Source organism: Elgaria multicarinata, chromosome 8, assembly GCF_023053635.1.
Source record: "Elgaria multicarinata webbii isolate HBS135686 ecotype San Diego chromosome 8, rElgMul1.1.pri, whole genome shotgun sequence".
Taxonomy (NCBI): Eukaryota; Metazoa; Chordata; class Lepidosauria; order Squamata; family Anguidae; genus Elgaria; species Elgaria multicarinata.
In genome coordinates, this window is record NC_086178.1 from 32,640,945 (window position 1) to 32,660,665 (window position 19,721).

The 19,721-nt window shown below is 40.0% G+C and overlaps 2 protein-coding genes across 2 annotated transcripts in view; one reads left to right on the forward strand and one right to left on the reverse strand.

Moving 5' to 3' along the window:
- Positions 1-19,721, reverse strand: part of MED12L (mediator complex subunit 12L) — a 212,547-nt gene that overhangs the window by 137,998 nt on the left and 54,828 nt on the right. The window contains exons 11-15 of the mRNA XM_063132125.1: positions 15,410-15,541; positions 13,952-14,078; positions 11,589-11,803; positions 9,325-9,429; positions 7,689-7,871 (exon numbers count right to left, since the gene is read on the reverse strand). Of these exons, the coding sequence (XP_062988195.1) occupies positions 7,689-7,871; positions 9,325-9,429; positions 11,589-11,803; positions 13,952-14,078; positions 15,410-15,541 (762 nt within the window). The remainder of the gene's footprint in view (positions 1-7,688; positions 7,872-9,324; positions 9,430-11,588; positions 11,804-13,951; positions 14,079-15,409; positions 15,542-19,721) is intronic.
- Positions 601-4,935, forward strand: GPR171 (G protein-coupled receptor 171). Its single transcript, XM_063131475.1, has 2 exons — positions 601-668; positions 3,727-4,935. The coding sequence occupies exon 2, from the start codon at positions 3,781-3,783 to the stop codon at positions 4,810-4,812; it is 1,032 nt and encodes a 343-aa protein (XP_062987545.1). The 5' UTR covers positions 601-668; positions 3,727-3,780; the 3' UTR covers positions 4,813-4,935.

Here is a 19,721-nt window from a genome sequence, read left to right on the forward strand (position 1 = left end):
TGTTTACAGACCTCCCACATCTTGTGTGGCTCAGCCATAAAATTCCCACCCATTAAGAATGAGAGCAATCACCATATACTCCATTCAAGTGATCTAGAAATCATTTATTGATCAAACCCTTGTGATTCATCATTACACTTGCTCACTGAAAGATGCCACCCATATCTCTGTTGGGCTGCATTTTTACGGGAGGCATGAAGAGAGAGCTGAAGCCAGGGGATGGTCCTGTCATAATTACAAGGCCTACATCATCCAATGTGAGGGGCTTATCCCGAAGTCTCTCATAAGAACTTCTTAAATCTGTTGTGATGCCCATTTAGATTGGCGTCCATTAGGAACAACCCAACCCAACTGAATAAATAAAAGAGAACCTTGGGCATTGGCTTGAAATTCTTTATGGGGGTGGGCTAGGTAAGGTGGGTTGTTGCCTTTAATGGCATTGATGGCATGCTTGCCACCTATCCTGCAGTGTTCCCTCTCCTGTATGCGGTCTGGGTTGATTATGGGATCTTTAATTTGTTAAATTTGTCTGTTTTGGCTGCATTTTTGTTAATTTTTTGTCACCACTTTAGCAGAAGAATACTGAGTGAGAGGGGAGTGTGAGTGAGCACATAACTAGAAGGCTAAAGCCACTCACGAAGGAGGACTAGCTGCTTCCAGTATTGAAGGTATGGTACACCTAAGATCTGTTACAAGTGGCTCTAGTGGGGAATCTATATCACAGCATTGGCCTCATTAACTAATTCTATAAATGAGGTTGCTTCATTAAAGCTGGGTCCTGTTTAATCCCACTTTTCCATTTCTGCCGCTTTTATTTCTATCCCTAAAAATGGTGGGATATGTGTATATTCACACATATTGCAAGACTGTCTGCACTTAAAACCATTTGCATTTCAAGTAAGAGACTGTCAAAAATGCAGATTGATTCACCCCCTTTGGGCAACTTATCAGCTCTATAAAATTGATTGCACACGTTTACAATTCAGGCAACATTTAACCTAGATTTCCATCAAGAACATTGTGACACTAAGAACAGGGCAAATGTGTGAGAGAGATCTGTATGATACACTAAACGGAAGCTCAGGATACAGCGTTTGTCATCTGTAAACCATTACACTGCTTCATTTCCTAGTAATGTTTAAAATAACCATTTCCTCTGCAGCGTGCATGCTCTAACAATAGTTATTGCCAGTACTGCTACGTAAAAGATTAGTTCTAGAGAACATTAGATTATCAAAATACGAAATGTTATATACACATTCGGGACATGGGACCTTTCTTGCATTGTAATTAAAAATCTCTTAAGACCACATACACAAAATGTAATACGATATAACAGAAAATATAAAAGCTACTAGGTTTGCAGTGGGACAGATGACTGGAGTGGTGGTTGAGAAAGACTGAGTAAATCCAATAGAACATTCCCATTTGGGGGCTTGCTGGTGTGCTGTCAGAAACCCACTGTGACAACTTTGCAAAATGATTTGCTGATAAAATTGCTCTAATCTGCTCCAACTGGGACTTCATATTGAGGGTAGATTCTATCAAGGTAACTGAGGCAACCACTTGTCCAATTTTGAAGGATGAGCTTTACTTTGTTCAGCCTGTGGATGTGGAGGAACGAGACCAACCACTATGTATATCATGGCTAATAAGAACTGTCAGAGGAGGGCTGACCAACTGGGTGAAGGAGGTTGTAAATTCTTCTTTGAAAACGGGTTATGTTCCAACTCAAGAACCTGTTGTAAGATTTTTGCTAAAGTAGCTTTCACTGGTTCGCCCCACCCTCGATACACGTTTCTAACCCTTCTTTTTAAGTAAACTTTCCAAACAAGTGGTGGTGGTGCAGCTTCAAACTTTCTTGGATGAAGCCAACTACTTGGATACTTTCCAATATGGGTTTAGGTCTCATTTGGGGGCAGAAACAGCCCTGATTGCTTTGCTGAATGAGCTACATTAGGAACTGGGGAGCGCTATTGGTTCTGCTGGTACCAGGTGGTGCAGTGGCCAGGAGTGCCTTTACCCACCTTTGGTTGGTGAGCCAGCTGCACCCTTTCCTGTGGAAGATTTATCTAGCCATACTGATTGGTTTAATTACTTATTTAGATTACTACTCTTGAAAAGTATATGGAAACTACAGCTAAGTGCAAATTGCAATGGCCAGACCTTGGCATGTACTTTACAGCCCATATAACAAGGGTGCAGAAATAATTTTGGATGGGAGGCTGGATGCCCCACCACCACCAGTCCTCCACAGGCCATATGACATCAGGTGGGTGTGCCCATGCCCACCTGATGTCACTTTCTTCCTCATCCAAGCACCAGTTAGGAAAACACACAGCAAAGCAAAGCTAGTCTAGTCGCCATTGCTCCACCAATTGCAGAGCAATGGTAGGTTAGTTCTGCCCAGTTCTTTGCAGAACCCGCCTCTTCCCGCAATGAGGTAAAGAGGCGGGGTGTGCAAATGAAAAGTGACCAAGTCCCCTACATTTCTCTCTCCTTCCTACAATGGGAGAAGGAGGCAGAGGGCACAAAGGAGAAGCAGCGGAATCCCTTTCGCTTCTCCAATGGAGGGAGGAAGCTGTTGCAGGAATGAGACAGGGACATTGAAGCAGTAGGGGACTCAACCACACATGGGGAAAGTGACCACTTTCACCTACGCAGGTGAGTTCCAAAGCCCACTGCCCATGAGGCCTCCACTGCTGGTGCAGACTCATAGGAGGATCGCCATTGTTATCTTCAATCCCAAAATGTGGTAGCAGGAGGGGGAAGCCCTCCACGGAGTTTACTTCAGGAGACAGGGCTTGGAGCCTAAGCCATGTCTCCTGGAGGCATCTCAAGAGTCTGCATGTGCTGGGATGCCTCCACGGGGCACCAAGCACCCTGAGGTGGTTTCACATTTGTTTTTTTATATAAAGATTTCCATTGGTTTCCAATTTGTTTTTGACCTACGAAGCCCTAAAAGGTTTGGGGGCCAGGATATCTGAAAGATTGCCTTTGATGAACCTGCCTGTAACCTGCAATCTCCATCAGAGGCCTTGTTGTGTGTCCCACCACCAATGAATGAATGAAGCTTTATTGAATAAGTCTTCTGACCATTTCAAAAATAAAAAATGACATCATCATTAAAAACAGACAGGCATTAATTAAAATTTACGATTTAAAATTATAAAACAATGTACAATTCTTATATAATATATTATTTATGACTAACAGTTAATAAAACCCCTTGTGTGTAACGACCTTTAATAAAATCTATTTTATTAAATAGATTTAATAAATCTATAAATACTATATTAATGGATACAAGAGACAGGGCCTTTTCTGTGGCAGCACCCCAACTGTATAACTCACTTCTGTGGGAGTGTTAGAGAGGAAGTAAAAGCTGCACTGATTCGTCAGCCCTTTGATTGACTTTCATGCTCTTTGGTATGTTTTAAAGGAGGCTCTATTTCTGCTTTCATACTGTTGTATTTTTAATGTGTTATTGTTTTAAATTATGCATCACTCTGAGGGTTGCTTTGAACATTAAAAATAAACTTGTACCAGAATATTTTTTAAAAAATACAGAAACCTAATATGTGCAAATGTGTTTGAGCTTCATGAGAATATGGCTACACGTTCAATAAAATTACCACAGAATGAAATCATGATGGTCATTTACTCTAACATGGTTCAGAGAAAATAATTTTGTTTTATTTCTCTCTGTCTCTTTTGCACCCTCAGGTTTTGGCTTTCAGAGCAACACACACACTTTGTTTCTCCTGAAAGGCAACTAAGATGTCTTTAACAAATTATACGAAATGCAATGTTTATTCTGAAATGGAGCCATTTACTTATTTTTATTACTTGATCTTTCTTATCGGGTTCATCGGAAGCTGCTTTGCTCTTTGGACCTTCACACACACAGAACACAATCGCAAATGCATGAATGTCTACTTAATTAACCTCTTAACAGCAGATTTTTTGCTGACCCTTGCCTTGCCCATGAAAATCACTGTTGATTTAGGAGTTGCCCCTTGGAAACTGAAAATTTTCCATTGTCAAGTCACAGCTTGCCTGATGTATCTCAACATGTACTTGTCCATCATATTCTTGGGATTCGTAAGCATGGACCGTTGCCTTCAGTTAATACACCGGTGCAAAATCTATCGCATCCAGGAACCTGGTTTTGCCAAGATGATATCAGCAGTAGTATGGGCAATGGTTCTCTTGATCACGGTGCCAAACATGGCCATTCCAATCAAAGAAATCAAAGAAACACCCATTGTGGGCTGTATTGACTTCAAAACAAAAGTAGGAAGAGACTGGCATGTGTTCACCAATTTCATATGTACTGCAATATTTCTAAATTTTTCAGCCATGGTGCTAATTTCTAACTGCCTGGTGATCAGACTACTCTATCAAAACAAACACAACGAAAGCTACCACAATGTTAAAAAAGCTCTGGTGAACATACTCTTAGTAACTGCAAGCTACGTCATCTGCTTCGTTCCTTACCACATCGTTCGGATTCCATATACTCTGAGCCAAAGCAAAGCTATAACCACAGACTGCTCTCTCAGTCAAACCCTCTTTAAAGCCAAAGAATCCACGCTGCTGTTTGGTGTGTCAAATCTGTGTTTGGACCCTATTTTGTATTTTTATCTTTCAAAGTCATTTAGACTGAAAGTGACTAAGACATTTGGATCACGTAAAGATAGAAGTGCCTTCCCAGATGATCAGGAGATGTTTGGAGAACCGACAGAGCACTTTGATGTTTCAGTTGAGACACCGCAGGCCTTTCCAGAAGGTCAATTTATTTCAAATTAAAAATGCAGTTGTCTCCCAATTGGTATGCACAGTCCCCACACACCTTTTCTTCAGGTAGGGCTTTGGCTGCAGAAGCACTGCATTTTTAGAGCAAAGTGCTATACTGTGTACCAGGGGAAAGGATTGATAATACCCCAGATAATATATACATTTCTAGTTGTTATTGCTGTATAGGATTTTGTTGCTCAAGTGTCAAAGGCATATATTGAGTTTTGTTCCTGAAGTATTTAATAGCAAGTGACAATTCTTTCACTAACTCCCCCCTCACTCAATCGTATTCACTTAGCTGAAATGGCATGTTTGGACACTTTTCAAACATTTTAAGTGGTTTCTTTCAGTGGAGGGGGTTGTTCATAGAGTTGTGCACGGTTGATGCACGGAACTCATGAAACCACACAGACTGGGTCAGTTCAGATGTAATGTCAAGCAATGGTTTGGTATTATTATTATTAAATTTATACCCCACTCTTCAGTTTGCAGTGAAAATCCCAGGGTGGCCTGCAATTAAAAAAGTAAAAACAAAATAATTTTGTATTGTAAAAATACAATAATTAAAACAGCAGGAAGCCGCCTAAAAATGGTAGATTGGAACCAACATTAAAAAAACCACACCCTGGGAATCATAAATGCTTCACCTGCTACCCAAAAAACAGAAGAGTCTCCAGAATTAGGATGTCACCATTGAAAACACCCTTTCTCCAGTGAACATGTGCTAGGAGCTGAGAACCTTTGCATTTGAGCCAAAGAACTGCATCCCGTGCTTACTGTGTTCTATTTAATTAATAGCTTCCTGGCTTTTGGCATCCCTCAGTTTTCCTGTTCAGATGCAATGGCAAACTATGAGTTACCAAAAGCCAGGAAGTTGCTAATCAAATGAAGTGTGGGAGCATGGAGGGAGGAGTGTGTAAGCAAGGACTTGCTTGTGTACAAATCTTAACCGACGAAGTATTAACATTATTATTATTATTTTTACATGAAGTTGTTCAAAGACACCACATCTTTGTGCTTTCTGCAGCTGCACTACTATTATTGCTAAAGTGCCCATTGTGGGAGCAAAAGTAAATCATAATGGTTACGTTGGTGACCAATTGCACAGGAACACCTCAAGCGCAGATGTTTCTAAGGTATGACTCAGATAAATTAATCATAGGAAGCACCAGATCAGAAACTCATCTGCTGGGAAAATGGTTTGGGAGACTGATTTGAAGATACAAATAGGACATCAGAGGTGGGATGGACTATGCAGACAGAGAGTGTTGAGAAATATGTCAGTAAGAATAAAGGAGAATTACTATAAACTTGTATGGAGGTGGTATTTAACTCCGGTTAGATTAAATAAGATTAATAAACAGCTTTCAGCAGATTGTTGGAGGGGTTGTGGAGAAAAGGGAACGTATTTACATATGTGGTGGGATTGTATACATGTGCAAAAGTTATGGAAGATAGTGTTTTATGAGATTGAACAGATTGTGGGATTTAAAGTAGAAGTTACACCAAGGATTGCATTACTCTCACTGCATGATGATCTTAAATGTAATAAAGAAATGAAAGAATTGATAACGAACCTGCTGACAGCTGCGAGGTTGATAGTAACTAGGAACTGGAAAATTACAGGAGATTATTGTATTGAAGAATGGTATAAAGAAGTGTGGGACATTGCTATAAACGATAAATTGACATGTAATATAAAAATGAAAAGAGGCATAGTAAAAATGAATGATTTTGAGAGTATATGGAAAAAGTTCCTGGAGTTTGTATTTTCTAAAGGAAGGGGGGATCCACCAACAGATGAAACTATGAGTTTTTGGAAACAAGAATGAGATCCCGAGGTGGGGGGAGCACTGTTATGTTTATTATATTATGTTTAATAAAAGAAAAAGGAAAAAAGAAACTCATCTACGGATTTCCAACCTTTAGGTTGGCCTTCCTCTACCTGTTGCCCTCCAGCTGTGTTGGACAGATGCGACATTGGCTATGTAGGCTGGGAATTATAGGACCTGCAGTCCAACACATCTGGAGGGCACCAGGTTGGGGAAAGGTGCTTTAATGCCTAACATTACATACAAATGCATGTAACAAAACCCTGCCAGAATATTGCTATTAAGAGAAAGCCTGTTCTTGAGACACAAGGACTAGGTTTCCATGATCGCAGAGGAGGAAATAAGCCACAGTGGGCCTGTTCAGACAACACACTTAAGCCATGATTAGTCTGCTAACCCTTTTGCAGCAAATGGTTAGTGAGCATGTTTAAACTGCTTATGTAGCCACCATGTTTGGGAATGGCTCACATGATACGCTAAGGCATGGTTCACACGAGACACTAAGCCATAATGTTTAGCTTAAAATCTTAACCACCATGTCTTAGTGTGTCATCTGAACAGGGTCAGTGACTTATTTCCCCCTCCATGATCATGTGAACAGGCTCAGGGAATTTGACCAGCAGAGAATGATTATCCTTGCACACCAAATTAAAAAATGGGATACAATTGACATGAAGATATCATCTGTTTGAAGAGCATGACATACTTGAGAAACAATATACATATTTTAAAGATATTTTTATATAATCCAGATATATAAATCCCAACCCAGGTAATGTTAATCATGACTAAGTCCCAGTGCATATCATGGAATAAGTTAAGTCACAATTAAATGTAACTTTCATTGTTTCAGAGAGATTTAGCAAGGTGAAGCCAGCGAAAGACTGATATCCAATGCAGCTGAATTGTTTGTAATTATGGCTATAGTCCAATGCAAACTTAGGTGGAAGCAAGCCTATTAAATGTAGTAGAACATGCTTCCTAGTAGTCATACAATTGGTCTGCAAGTGTACAAGCTTGTATCAACTCAATCAAAGATGGAAAATGGTTACTTACCAGAGGTATAGGAAAGTGTGTTGCATATTGCAAATGGCGAAGAAGATTATAGTTTGATGGAAAGATCAACTCCCTCACTTTTTCCCTCTTCATAGACTTTTCACTACTCATTGCAATTCTTCTGTCTAATATGGATATGGAATTCAGATTCTCACAAGACTCCCCAGGCATTGGAGAAAAAATCTAAGCCATGTAAAACAAACATTTAATATTGTAAACAGAAATATCCATGAATTTATGGTATGACCAATTATGTATTTAATTTATTAACAACATTTTACAGAAATAACTTCATTTTACATCAAAAGAGGCACTGCTGATGTATGAGGTCTAACTGGAGTGAAATATGCAATAACTAAACCATTTGTATTCTAATCTGAGGATTAGTGCTCAGTAGTAAAGATACAGGCAAATCCTTTATTTGTAAATAATAACTGGTTATTATTTCAGCCAATCTTATTTTCAAACACATTTTCTTTGGGATCACAACCACTGTGAGCTCTCTGTCCAACCTAATACCTCCCTGTTCCTGCAATCAACTCCTGGGAGTTGACAAGAAATTAATGTCAAGAAAACATAACTTAGGTACCTACTTATCCTAATAAAGGTGGCATAGTCATAACAGAGTATCTTCAGAGGTGATTAAATGAATATGCAAGTATTACTAAGACATTTTTTCAGCTATTAAGAAAATTTAGGGTAGATTCAGAGAGCAAGATCCTTCACTGCTCATTTTCAAATAAAGTGGTGACATTTGCGGTCATTTTATGGTGACCTGACATTGATCTAAAAAATAGCCCAAAACACAGTAAATCTGAATGGTCCCTTGGACTGAACTAAGGGATGAAATTATTCAACAAGCCCCACATATAAGTGCAAACGACCTTGGATGGTGTGGGTAAGAGGAAGATTTTTCAAAAATACACTTATTTCAGTGCTTTAGTGCCATTTATGAACTAATGCTTCCTATGTTAGCAAGAGCAAGTTCACAGTACTCTTTATAATACATTGTAGAACTTTGAAATGGTTTGATTTAACATGCTTTTGGTTTAGGCAATGAGAGAACTTTAATCTCTGGAACATCACTTTCCTTCTGGCCACTGATGACTGACTAGTCAGTATTGCCTATTTCAAGAGATCTCTCAGTGTTCAGAACACTACTCTTTAACATCCTGTCATTGTGAATGCTTACTGTGATACTACAGTGCTGTAGCTATCCTAGCCATCCACACCACCCGAACAAATAAGGGCAAAACCCAACATTGTCAGAAAGTTGTGTTAACATTTCAAGCAGCAAATTGGCGAACACAAAGGTCTAAGTAATATGAGGTCATGCTGGAGTACTCATGATGTGTTCATGAAAGTAACATTTTGAACATAGTGGGAGTGGTGTAAAGTTTACCATAGTGGAAACAGATGAGACAGCTTTTGTAAACCTAACAATATGATGCTCTTTCAAAGAAGGAAAGTTGACTATGGAGAAAACAGGTGAGATACTCTGGTAATACTAAAAGAAATGAAGAATATATTGGTTAGGGTGTTCCAAGTGTCAGATCATGCTGATATATGTAGGAAAATGAAGAATGGATCTTTAAAAAAAAAAAACCACAAAAATAAAATCAGAAGTTAAACCTACTGGAAATTCCGAACCAAAGTCTGTCTTAAAGTCATTCTTGTCTACGTCATCAAAAATATTAGTAGTTCCCGAGTCAATGTACATATGTTCCATAATACTATGCTCCTAATGATCACCAAAGAGAAAAAAGAAACACCAGTCAGAGTATGATGTAAACCTTGGAATGATGTAAACCCTGGGCGACTGGCTGCACATTGTCAAAATAAAACCACCCAGTTTAAGATGCAAATTACAAATTATTCCTTATATTAAACAAGACATTTCTGCTCCCAACATAATTAATGACCAAAGTATACTGTTTTAGAAGTCATACTTAAAAAATAAAGATAACAAGCTCAGAGAGACTCCACTCAAGAAGCCAAACTGCATGTTTTGTTTACAATGAATAAATAATCTCCTGGGCAATATCTACTTTTGCTATGGGATCAGTTACATCACACTAGAGAAAGGCTGGAGCAAAACCATCTTGATATCTCTAAAGGGATGTATAATTGCTGAAGGCATCATATATTACAGTTTATCTATAGAGACAAAGCTCACAAGTAGTTGCATTGGTGTTACTGCTGTAATGAAACTTTGCAGAATTAAAAGTTGGAAATAGATCTTCCTGTGGTTCCAAATAATTAAAACTATCCCACTCACACAATAGGACTTGCCTTCCCTCTTCTGGGGGCACACAGGGGACTGCAAGAAGAGAGGGAAATCGATTCTCCCAATGATGTCCATTCCATGGGTGGATGGACAATATTGAATTTCACCTGGTGATGGGTTGGGTGTGGGGAAACCAAAAGCCACTAAAGTTCAAAAGAAAATTTGGCCCATGCCTTAAGGGAGTATATACTTTCCTGTAAATTTCATCTACAGATATATAAAATAATGCAAAAGTGACAGCTTCTATTATTGACTCCAATAAATAAAGGGACCTTGATCCAGCAGAGCTATGTAAGTGCAAATGAGAGCCAGTGTAGTGCCTAAAGGGTTGGCCTGGGAGTCAGGAGATCCAGGTTCTAGGCCCCACTCAGCCATGGAAACCTACTGGGTGATTTTGGGCAAGTCATAGACTCTCAGCCCAGCCCAGGATAAAGTGGAGCGGTGGAGGATTATGTACACCACTTTGGGATCCTTGGAGGAAAAAAGGTGTGATAGAAGAAGAAGAAGAAGAAGAAGAAGAAGAAGAAGAAGAAGAAGAAGTAGTAGTAGTAGTAGTAGTTACACATGCAACAGGCATTTTTCACTCATTCATCCTTGCCACCTGGGACCATGATGAGCCACAAATGACCTTTTAAGCTTAATCTGTCAGATTACTTCTTCATACACATAACACTATTACCTCATTTAAAAGAAAAACTTGGGAACATGAAAAACTATTATAATATGGTGTAGAGAAACTAGATAGGGAGACATTTTTCTCCCTCCCTCATAATAACTAGAACCTGGGGTCATCCCATGACGGTGAGTGGTGGGAGATTTGGGACTGATAAAAGGAAGCACTTCTCCACACAGTGCCTAGTTAAACTATGAAATTCATTTCCACAAAATGTGGTGATTGACACTAGTTTGATGGCTTTAATAGGATGGCTTATCTTCCATGGATAAATTCATGGAGGATAAGGATTTCAATGGCTACTAGTCCTGATGGCTATATGCTACCTCAAGTATCAGAGGCAGTATGCCTATGTATACCAGAAGAACATGGGTGGAAGGGAGCTGTTGCACTCATGTCCTGCTTGTGGGGGGTTTTCTGTGGGCAGCTGGTTGGCTACTATGTCAACAGAATGCTGTACTAGATGAACCTTTGGTCTGATCCAGCATGGCTCTTCTTGTATTCTTCATTATTAGAAGCACAAAACCTACAGTAAGCATAGGTCCTCTTCTCATATTACTCTGATGGCATGGGGGCAACTGCAGGGCAATTCTATCCCGTAATCATCAAAATTACACAAAAAGCCACAGGCCACATGAGATGAATCTACACTGCTCTTCCTTCCCATACCATCTTCTCCTGCCTGGAAATTGGGGAGTAAATACGAACTGCTCAGATTATCGTGACAGTACAGGAGGGAGCCACACTGCCGCCCCCGTGCTGCTAGTATAATGAGTGCTCTGTTTAAAGGGCTACATTAGGTTTTACATCGATAATTCAAAGCACAAAAACAAGCTGTCTGCATAACAGAATTATGATTTTTTTAAATATAAAGAGTGGACATCAGGGTTTTTTGTTTTCCTAGATGAAGCAAAGGAACAAAATACAACAAACTTCTCACCTCCAATTTCACATCTTGTTCCCTAGAATACCGTTCCTCCATATTTTCCCCCATCGGCGAGCGTGATCTAGAGGCTGTAGTGACAGATAAGTCTCCACGCGATATTAAAGTGCACATGTAAGCATCATGAGAGAAAACGTCATGCCGTATAAATTCACAGAAAAGCAGCACCAGGTTCACAAATTCTATCTTCTCATATTCACTGTTTGGGTCAGCTACCAATAAAGAAAGATTTAGATTGTATCAATTCCCATTAGATTCAAGCGGGTTAAAATTCTTCTTTTTAAAAAGAAAAAGAAAAAAAGAAGCCCATTAAGATTCAAATTAAGACTACACAAACATCCAAGCAGCTATTTTTGATATAAAACATCCTTCTTATTCACTTCATTCAGATCTTCGTAGTCTCAGCCCATTTAAGAAGGTCCTGCATCACTTTTGAAAAGATACTCAGGTTTGGGTTTGACAATTCCCCATGCAGTTTAATACATTTTTTGAAAATGCTGAGGCTTATTGAAAGCCTAGTTGCAAGAATAATCGACCATGAACTGGAGCCCTTCAAGACAATGCATTTACACTATGGACTACTACAGGTTAAATGGCAAGAGTCACCATGATGTGGAACACAATGGAAGCTGATGGCTCCAACATCAATGGGGCAGTGAATCTGCTCCAGGTTTCACTCAGAACTCTAAAAGAGCAATCCAAGGTTCATGTCTCCTACTTTACAAAGGACAGTCCTCTATTTCAAGACATTGTGGGCAACTTGCAGCCCTTTAGATATTTTGAAATCCCATCACCCATCACCATTGGCTATGCTGGCAAAGGCTGATGGAAGTTGCAGGACAAAACATCTGGAGGCCCACAAGTTGCTCACTCCTGCTCTATTTGAAGAGCTGTTCAGTCCAAGACTAGTTTAATGGTAAAGACTCATAAGAAGAAAGAGAACCAAAGGGCCTTGAAGTTAGTGCCTAGACCAAGGACACAAGCTACCTGGTCACAGTTTTCCCTGCTGTGATGAGATGTATGCAGGCCTCTCGTCAGGGATCAGCTTGGTGAAACAGCTGCCAAGAGCCCACAGGCTCAGAAACCCTATGATGGCAGGCAACATTCAAATGCACACCACTGCCTTCAGCAATAGCCACTCAGCCACACACCATGTTTACATGGGAGCCAGCGGCACTTTTGAATGAAAGCACAGCAAGCACTCAGCTCTGCACTTGCTCCCCATCAACTTAGATTACCTAACATGTCAGGCATTGCACTTCTTGGAGCAATCTAAGATGGCAAGCGAGAGGTACAGTCAGCCAAGCGCCAGCTCCACCCCCATTGAAAAGTGCTGCTGAAAATATTTGGGGAGGGAGAGGCAGAGGAGAGTGAATAGGTGGTAAAGGTGGTAGCGAGCAGTCAAAATGGTGGTGGTGGCCATGGCAGGCAGGTAAAATGGAGGAGGAGGCTGCAGGTGAGGACGAGAAGGTGGTGGCAGAAGCGGCCAGTGGAGTGGGGGGGGAGGGGAGGCCATGGCAAGCAGGTAAAATGGAGGAGATACTGCAGGTGAAGAGGAGAAGGTGGTGGTAGAGGTGGCCGGTGGGGTGGGGAGGCAGGGTGGCCATTGGCAGCACCATGTCCAAGGTCCCCCTGAAGTCTGATGCCAGGCCTGGATGCATTTTTCTATTTCAATAACAGTAATAATTTCTAAAATTGCACCTATACCTATCAATTGGCATATACAAATCCATGAAAAAGGAATAATTTAAAATGCAGCCTTAAATGGCAGCTTTCCTGGTACCAAGAAGTTTCCCCAAGTCATATTTTAGAGTCCAAGCTCCTGAGGAAAAGGATAGTGGAGGCTGCTGGATCTAATGACCGTGGGGTAGTAAATCTGCTCCAGGTTTTAGTCAGAACTCTAAAGGAGCTCTGAGGTGCTTTCATGTTGACATCGGAGCCACCAGCCTCCACTGGACAAGGACCTGCCCTCTTGCACTCCATAACATGTTTGTGTGTGTAATAAGTATGTGCATATAGTGTGAGCATGTCTGTGTTTGTGCATGTACACACAAGTCAGGCCTAAATGCTGCAACTCTCTGGATAAGGCAAGCTGAAAGAAACATTTTTTCTACAGCTTCTAACACAAAGAGTTACATTGAGTTCCTTTATTGCCCAAGACAAAAATACTTTAGTTCCCAAAAACACAATGTTTTGGAAAGTTAAAGCCTTGTAAGAATGGGAAAAAATGTACATCAGGAAGTAGCAAGGACTGAAGAAAATATACTAACAATCATCATAGTAATAAAACAGAATTAATTCAGTTGCTGGACAAAAGGTCAAAGTGCTTCACCCTGTTCTGGAATAAAGATGATACTTACATAATGATGGGGCTTGGGTATCTAAAAACCTAAGAAGGACATTCTGGAAAACAGGAAGGCTGGATCCAGCAAGTGATGCTGAAGAAATGGATTCCTTTTCATCCAAGACTTCTACCTCACCACACCGCTACAAATATAAACAAGATCAAGCTAATCAGTGTAGAACTGCAACACCATAGCTATAAATGTAATTGTGTTTGCTTTCCCCTCCGCCATTACCCAGATATCCCACAGAACACCAGTAAGAGGGAAGGGGACACCTCTCATGTGTTTGAAACAGTTCCAACATGTTGATCTCTGGCTGTCAATGTAGAATAGTAAACAAGATAATCTAATTCAAAGTCAATTAAGAATTGGCTGAGTGAAACACAAACACTTATCAAGGATTTGTACTGTTGTCACTATGTGCCTGGAAGGTGGGTAAGCATCCAAGATGAACCAGAAAAAAGGGAGAAACATCTCAGGATGCTGTAGACAACTTTATTCGGAACAAGCCCAATTTCTGCAGACACTGTTGCCAGTGAGTATTTAATATTTTAATTATTTTACAGTAAATAAATGCACAGGCCTTGCTTGCAATGTGCTCTATAAACTTTTTACATGCAATACTGTTTTATTGTTTATAAATATGCACAGGCCATGTTTGCAATGTGCTTTCTTAATTGTAATCTTAATTCTTTATCGTCCCATTCATTGTATATGTATTGTTACAGCCCCCTGAAAAAGGCCTAATGGAAAGTCAGAGGCTGAAACGCAATGGGCTTGTTCACAATAAAGTTGTCTATAGCATCCTGAGACGTTTCTCCCCTTTTTCTGGGTCACTATGTGCCCCCACTCCAATAGAGATTGAATACTTTTATTACATCTTTCTCACACATTGGAGCTATATAGAGTGTAAATTCATCAGGGCAAGGAGCTATATTTTTTGCTTTACTTTATTTTTAAAAGTACCATGTGGATTGATAGCACCGTGGCTTGCATCAAAGATCTATTAATTTAAATAAACAATGCATCTACAATGCACACATTGTCTTCACTTAAACATCTTCTTGCATGTGGTGCTCCCATGTGTGCAATATTATCTAACAGTGATTCTAATATGCAGAAGTATCAACAGCCAGCCAAGTAAAAAAAAATAGTTTTGAACATCCCAATTAAGCCCTTTGTTTGTTTATATTGGATGCTCTTGATTGTGAATCCAGCAGTTAGTTCAAGGTGAACTATGGGAAAGGATTATAAGGAACTGTTGTTGTTTTTTCCTTTCTTTTCTGTCCCAACTATTTATTTCTCACTGCAGTTACCACAAGAATAAGCAACGTGTTAAAATATCCTGATTGTTAGGATCTCTACAAGGAGGCACAGTTGGATTGTAGTTCAGAAACAGAGCTCATAACAGAGTTCTATGTGGATCAAGGGATGAATCTTCCATTATGAACCAAGAACAAGCAGACAACTTACATCTGCCTCAATTTCAGCTTGCCTCTTCTCCAACAGTTTAGCCACAGCCATTGCCCTGTGCTTGCCAGACCTTTTACTGCTCACAGCCCATTCACAAAGCAATGTTACCACAGCTTCATCATTAGGTGCAACCTGTAAATCACAAACAAGTATATCTTTAGTAGAGCAAACATTGGCTATGAATTAGAAACAAGGTAGATATAGATGACTAAAAAGAATACAAAGTTATAGATCCATCTACAAGTCAGCTCATTTTCAAGGTGGTATGCATGGTTACCACATTGATTTTGGAGGGAGGATTTAAGAAAAAAAGAACATATGGAACAAAGGAACAGTAGAATCACAAACAGGGGGAAAGGGAAAGTGAGATGTGTACAAGAGCAGAAACAGCTCCAGTTTCATATTCAGTTCTTTAATGTAATGCATGTATTTAAAGGTTATGAACATGTTGATTTTGTACATGTTTTAAATGGTTGTAATCTTGGTTTATGCATAAAGCACCTTTATTTTGAAGATGATACTCAAATCATTTATTAAAAGTGAACAGCTGTTCTAGGGTTCTCATTAAGAATTGTGTATCAAAGTATCGAGGAAGCACATCATCAAACCAAAATTTTAAAATTTCTGTATGGAAGCTTTATGAATAATTTATTATTATTATTATTATTATTATTATTATTATTGCACCATCAATGCACATGATGCTTACAGATGCTTTACAAACTAAAATCTGACATAGGAGAAAGAAAGGAAAGGGAAGCAGAGGTAAACAGGGAAGAAATGAAGCTGTTCATACAACACGCTAACCCACACTCAGTGGGTTGTTGTTGAATCGTGTATTGTTTGTTAAACCATTGGTTAGTGTGTTGTCTGAACCCAGGACATTTTCCGCTGGGTGGCTTGTTAACCATGCAGTGTGGCTTGTTAACCACCCTGATCAACCCAACAACAATTGGGTTCTCAAGATGGCTTGTTCGAGAAAAGTAAGCCACACTGCATAGTTAACAAGCTACGTTGTGGAAAATGCCCTGGGTTCAGACAACAACTACACACACTCAACTACTGAGTGGGTTAAAGTGCTGCACAAGTCATTGTGTGGCTGTTTCAGTTACATGTGCTTAACTTAAGTTGCTTTCAACTTTTATCCTCCCACATTCATGGAAATTTATAGGGGGTGGAGTTCATCACCCTCCCGTGTTTTTTCGCTGCTGCTTCCTTTTTTTCCTTAATGCAAAAAATCTGTTAAGGAAGAAAAGATGGAATAGCTGCACACAATGCTTTCTGATTGCTAGTGCTCGCACCCTTAATTACAAGCAAAGTTAGTAGGACAAGAGAACTAAAAGGTTCTCCAAAGGATGCAGGGAAAAAAACATGAATTTTGAGGAGGGATTTGAAGGCACTAAGGGAAATAGCAACATGCAAGCATTCTGGGATGTAGTCCCAAGCATATGGGTCAGAATGGTGGAAATGGTAGAATCCTGAGGGAGCAAGAGACCTTTGAACGTTATACCTTGAAGTGTGACAATCAGAACCAGGGATGTTATTGAGATAAGGGCAGAGAGAGAAGGAAAGGGGTAAAACCATGGAGGGCCTTATGAGATACAGATTCATAATAGTGTCTGGATAGGTCTTAAGCACATACGTTTGTATAGGTGACAGCAGGCAAAAGCAACAACAGCCGGCAAAAGATATCTTCGCCACATCCTCCTGCCTTTGCAACTTTTTCTTGTACAAAATGCATAACCAGATATATTGCTGATGATTATCTGATGCTTCCTGGCATCAGACCATAAAGAACAGCTTTCCTAGATCAGACCAAAAGTTTGCCTAGTCTAGCATCTCCACCAATGAGAGCCCTGATCAACCTGGAAATCTTACAAGTAGGACATGCAAGTGACCACCATACCGTTCATTATTCTGCAGCCACAGAATGTTAGGGCAGCTGAACCATGAGGGCAACTAGACCTCTTCCCATTACAAAAAAAAAAAGCTGTTGAGAAATAGAGCCAAATACATTTGCTGGATGATGTGAAGAAAGTAAAAAGGTAAAAAGAAAATCTCTCTGTTAAGAATACCACACACTTGAGAGTTTACATTAAAAATTAGCCCTTATAGTTCATTGCTGTAGGATGTTACAAATATAACCCCAAAAATTTTTTTAGATGTGTAAATAAAGGAAAGGCCCATCAGCAAAGGAAATCTTCTCCACCTTCAGGGCAACATAACTCTGGCTACCAGATTCTGGAGGTTAGCAGGGCGGATATCTACATGGAGACACATGGATAGGGTCATCAAAGGATCAAGTACAACAACAAAGGGGGGAGTCTCCTTAACAAACTCTATCATGGAGTAATAATAGCATATGACCAAAGGAGATGAAAATATTATTTGATAGCAAAAGCTGTACAGAACTAGGATGACTCCAAAACACCAATAAGAAAACAGAGTGAAAATGATGATGGTACATGGCAAAATTTAAGAGACATGACATATTTTTGAGCAAAAGGTCTTTTTCATGGTAGTAACTACTCTCTGGGCATGTGACTTCTGATTAGAGTGCTTGTGAACTTCCCTTCAACCTAGTAGCTGGTCACAGTTGACAAACACAGCACCAAACTGGATGCATCATCGCTCCCACCCACCACATCTAATGATCATGGTGTCTCCCCTTGCCAGGTAAGTACACCACAGCTAATTTAGATGCTACAAATATGACTAGCAATGCAGTATTTTATTTATTATTGCATTTATTATTGCATTTTATATCCTGCCTTTTTTCCTCCAAGGAACCCAAGGCGGCTTACGTAATTCTCCTCTTCCTCTCCATTTTATCCTCACAACAACAACTCTGTGAGGTGGGCTGGGCTGAGAATGTGTGATTGGCCCAAAGTCACCAAGTGAGTTTCCATGGCTAGAACCCAGATCTCCTAATTCCCAGTCCAACACTTTAGCCACTACACCACACTAGCCATTATTTAAACATGCTTAATTTTCATCAAAGACCACTCAGAAGGTTAGTGTTCTGATCCAATTTTATTTTTCATATCCCATTTCAGCAAGATTCTTGACTGAGATACAATTAAATACATCACAGTACAAAGTCTTCTCCACAGCTTCTTATCACATTATCACATCCTCAATCTGATTTGATGTCTCCCTGTGTAGGATTTCCTTTTTGCTGTGCAAAATGAGCTTTGTAACGCACATTACACTGTTGCTATAAGACAAGCAAGCAATGCAAACCTTTATAAAAAGCAGGACGGCCCAAAATTTGCAGGAAAATATGCAGTGCCACAATGTTGTTTTATTTACTCTAAGCAAACAAAGTGACAAACCAAGCTGTCTGTCTTCTGTCATGTTAAAGCTCTAAGCAGTCATGTAATATACAAATGATGCTATTCCGGAAATCCTTAAAATTCCATTATGCTGACCAAAAGCTGAAATGAGAAAGATTTTGGACATTTACTCAAGCTAGAAGTAGTCCTTATAAAGGCCTGGGTGTAGAATCACTTCCAGCTCAAGGGCCAAATTCCGTTCCAGAAGAGCTTTCGGGGATGCATTCCAGTTAAAAGTGGGGCCAGAACACCAAAAATGCCTGCATATTTTAGCTTAAAACTTACTGCCAATATCTAAGCCTTAGGGGAGGCATTTCAACATTCTAGAATGGGGAAAAGGAGCACAAAAATCTGGGAAACTACCATTGGTGGTGTGGGGGAAAGTGGTTAGTGGCAAGGGAAAGGGGGCATATCCACCTGGGGAACTGCAGAGGACCAGAATGAAACCGGAACCCCAGCAGGGACAGATTTGACCTCTAAGCCTGAAATTCTACACCCCACATCATAAGGGTATATAAAATTCTTAAGATTTCCCAGGTGTGGGACAAGTTCAACCTAGCAACTCTGCATGTGCTTAAGAAAGTAACTTTGTAGACAGGGTCACAAGAGCCGGATAAAGTACAGTTCCCCTCCTCAAATAGCAGCATCTAGTTGTCCCCAAGATAGGGATGGGAAGGAGAATGGGTGGGGATATTGGTTGGTGAGGCAGTCACAGCAGCTGAAGATGGGCCTAGCACCAGCTTCCATTAATGTAGCAGTGTAGTCAGGTAAAATAAAGTCTCCTACTTCCTGTGGTTCTTGGGCATTATGTCAAGGGTGAGTGTGTACGCTCCCCAGAGCCAGCCCTACCATCAAGCAGAGTGAGGCAGCTGTAAGTTATTTGACATTATTATTATTATTATTATTATTATTATTATTATTATTATTATTATTATTATTTTGTCAAGGAAGGGGAGAGGTTCTAGTGGGATTTCCTG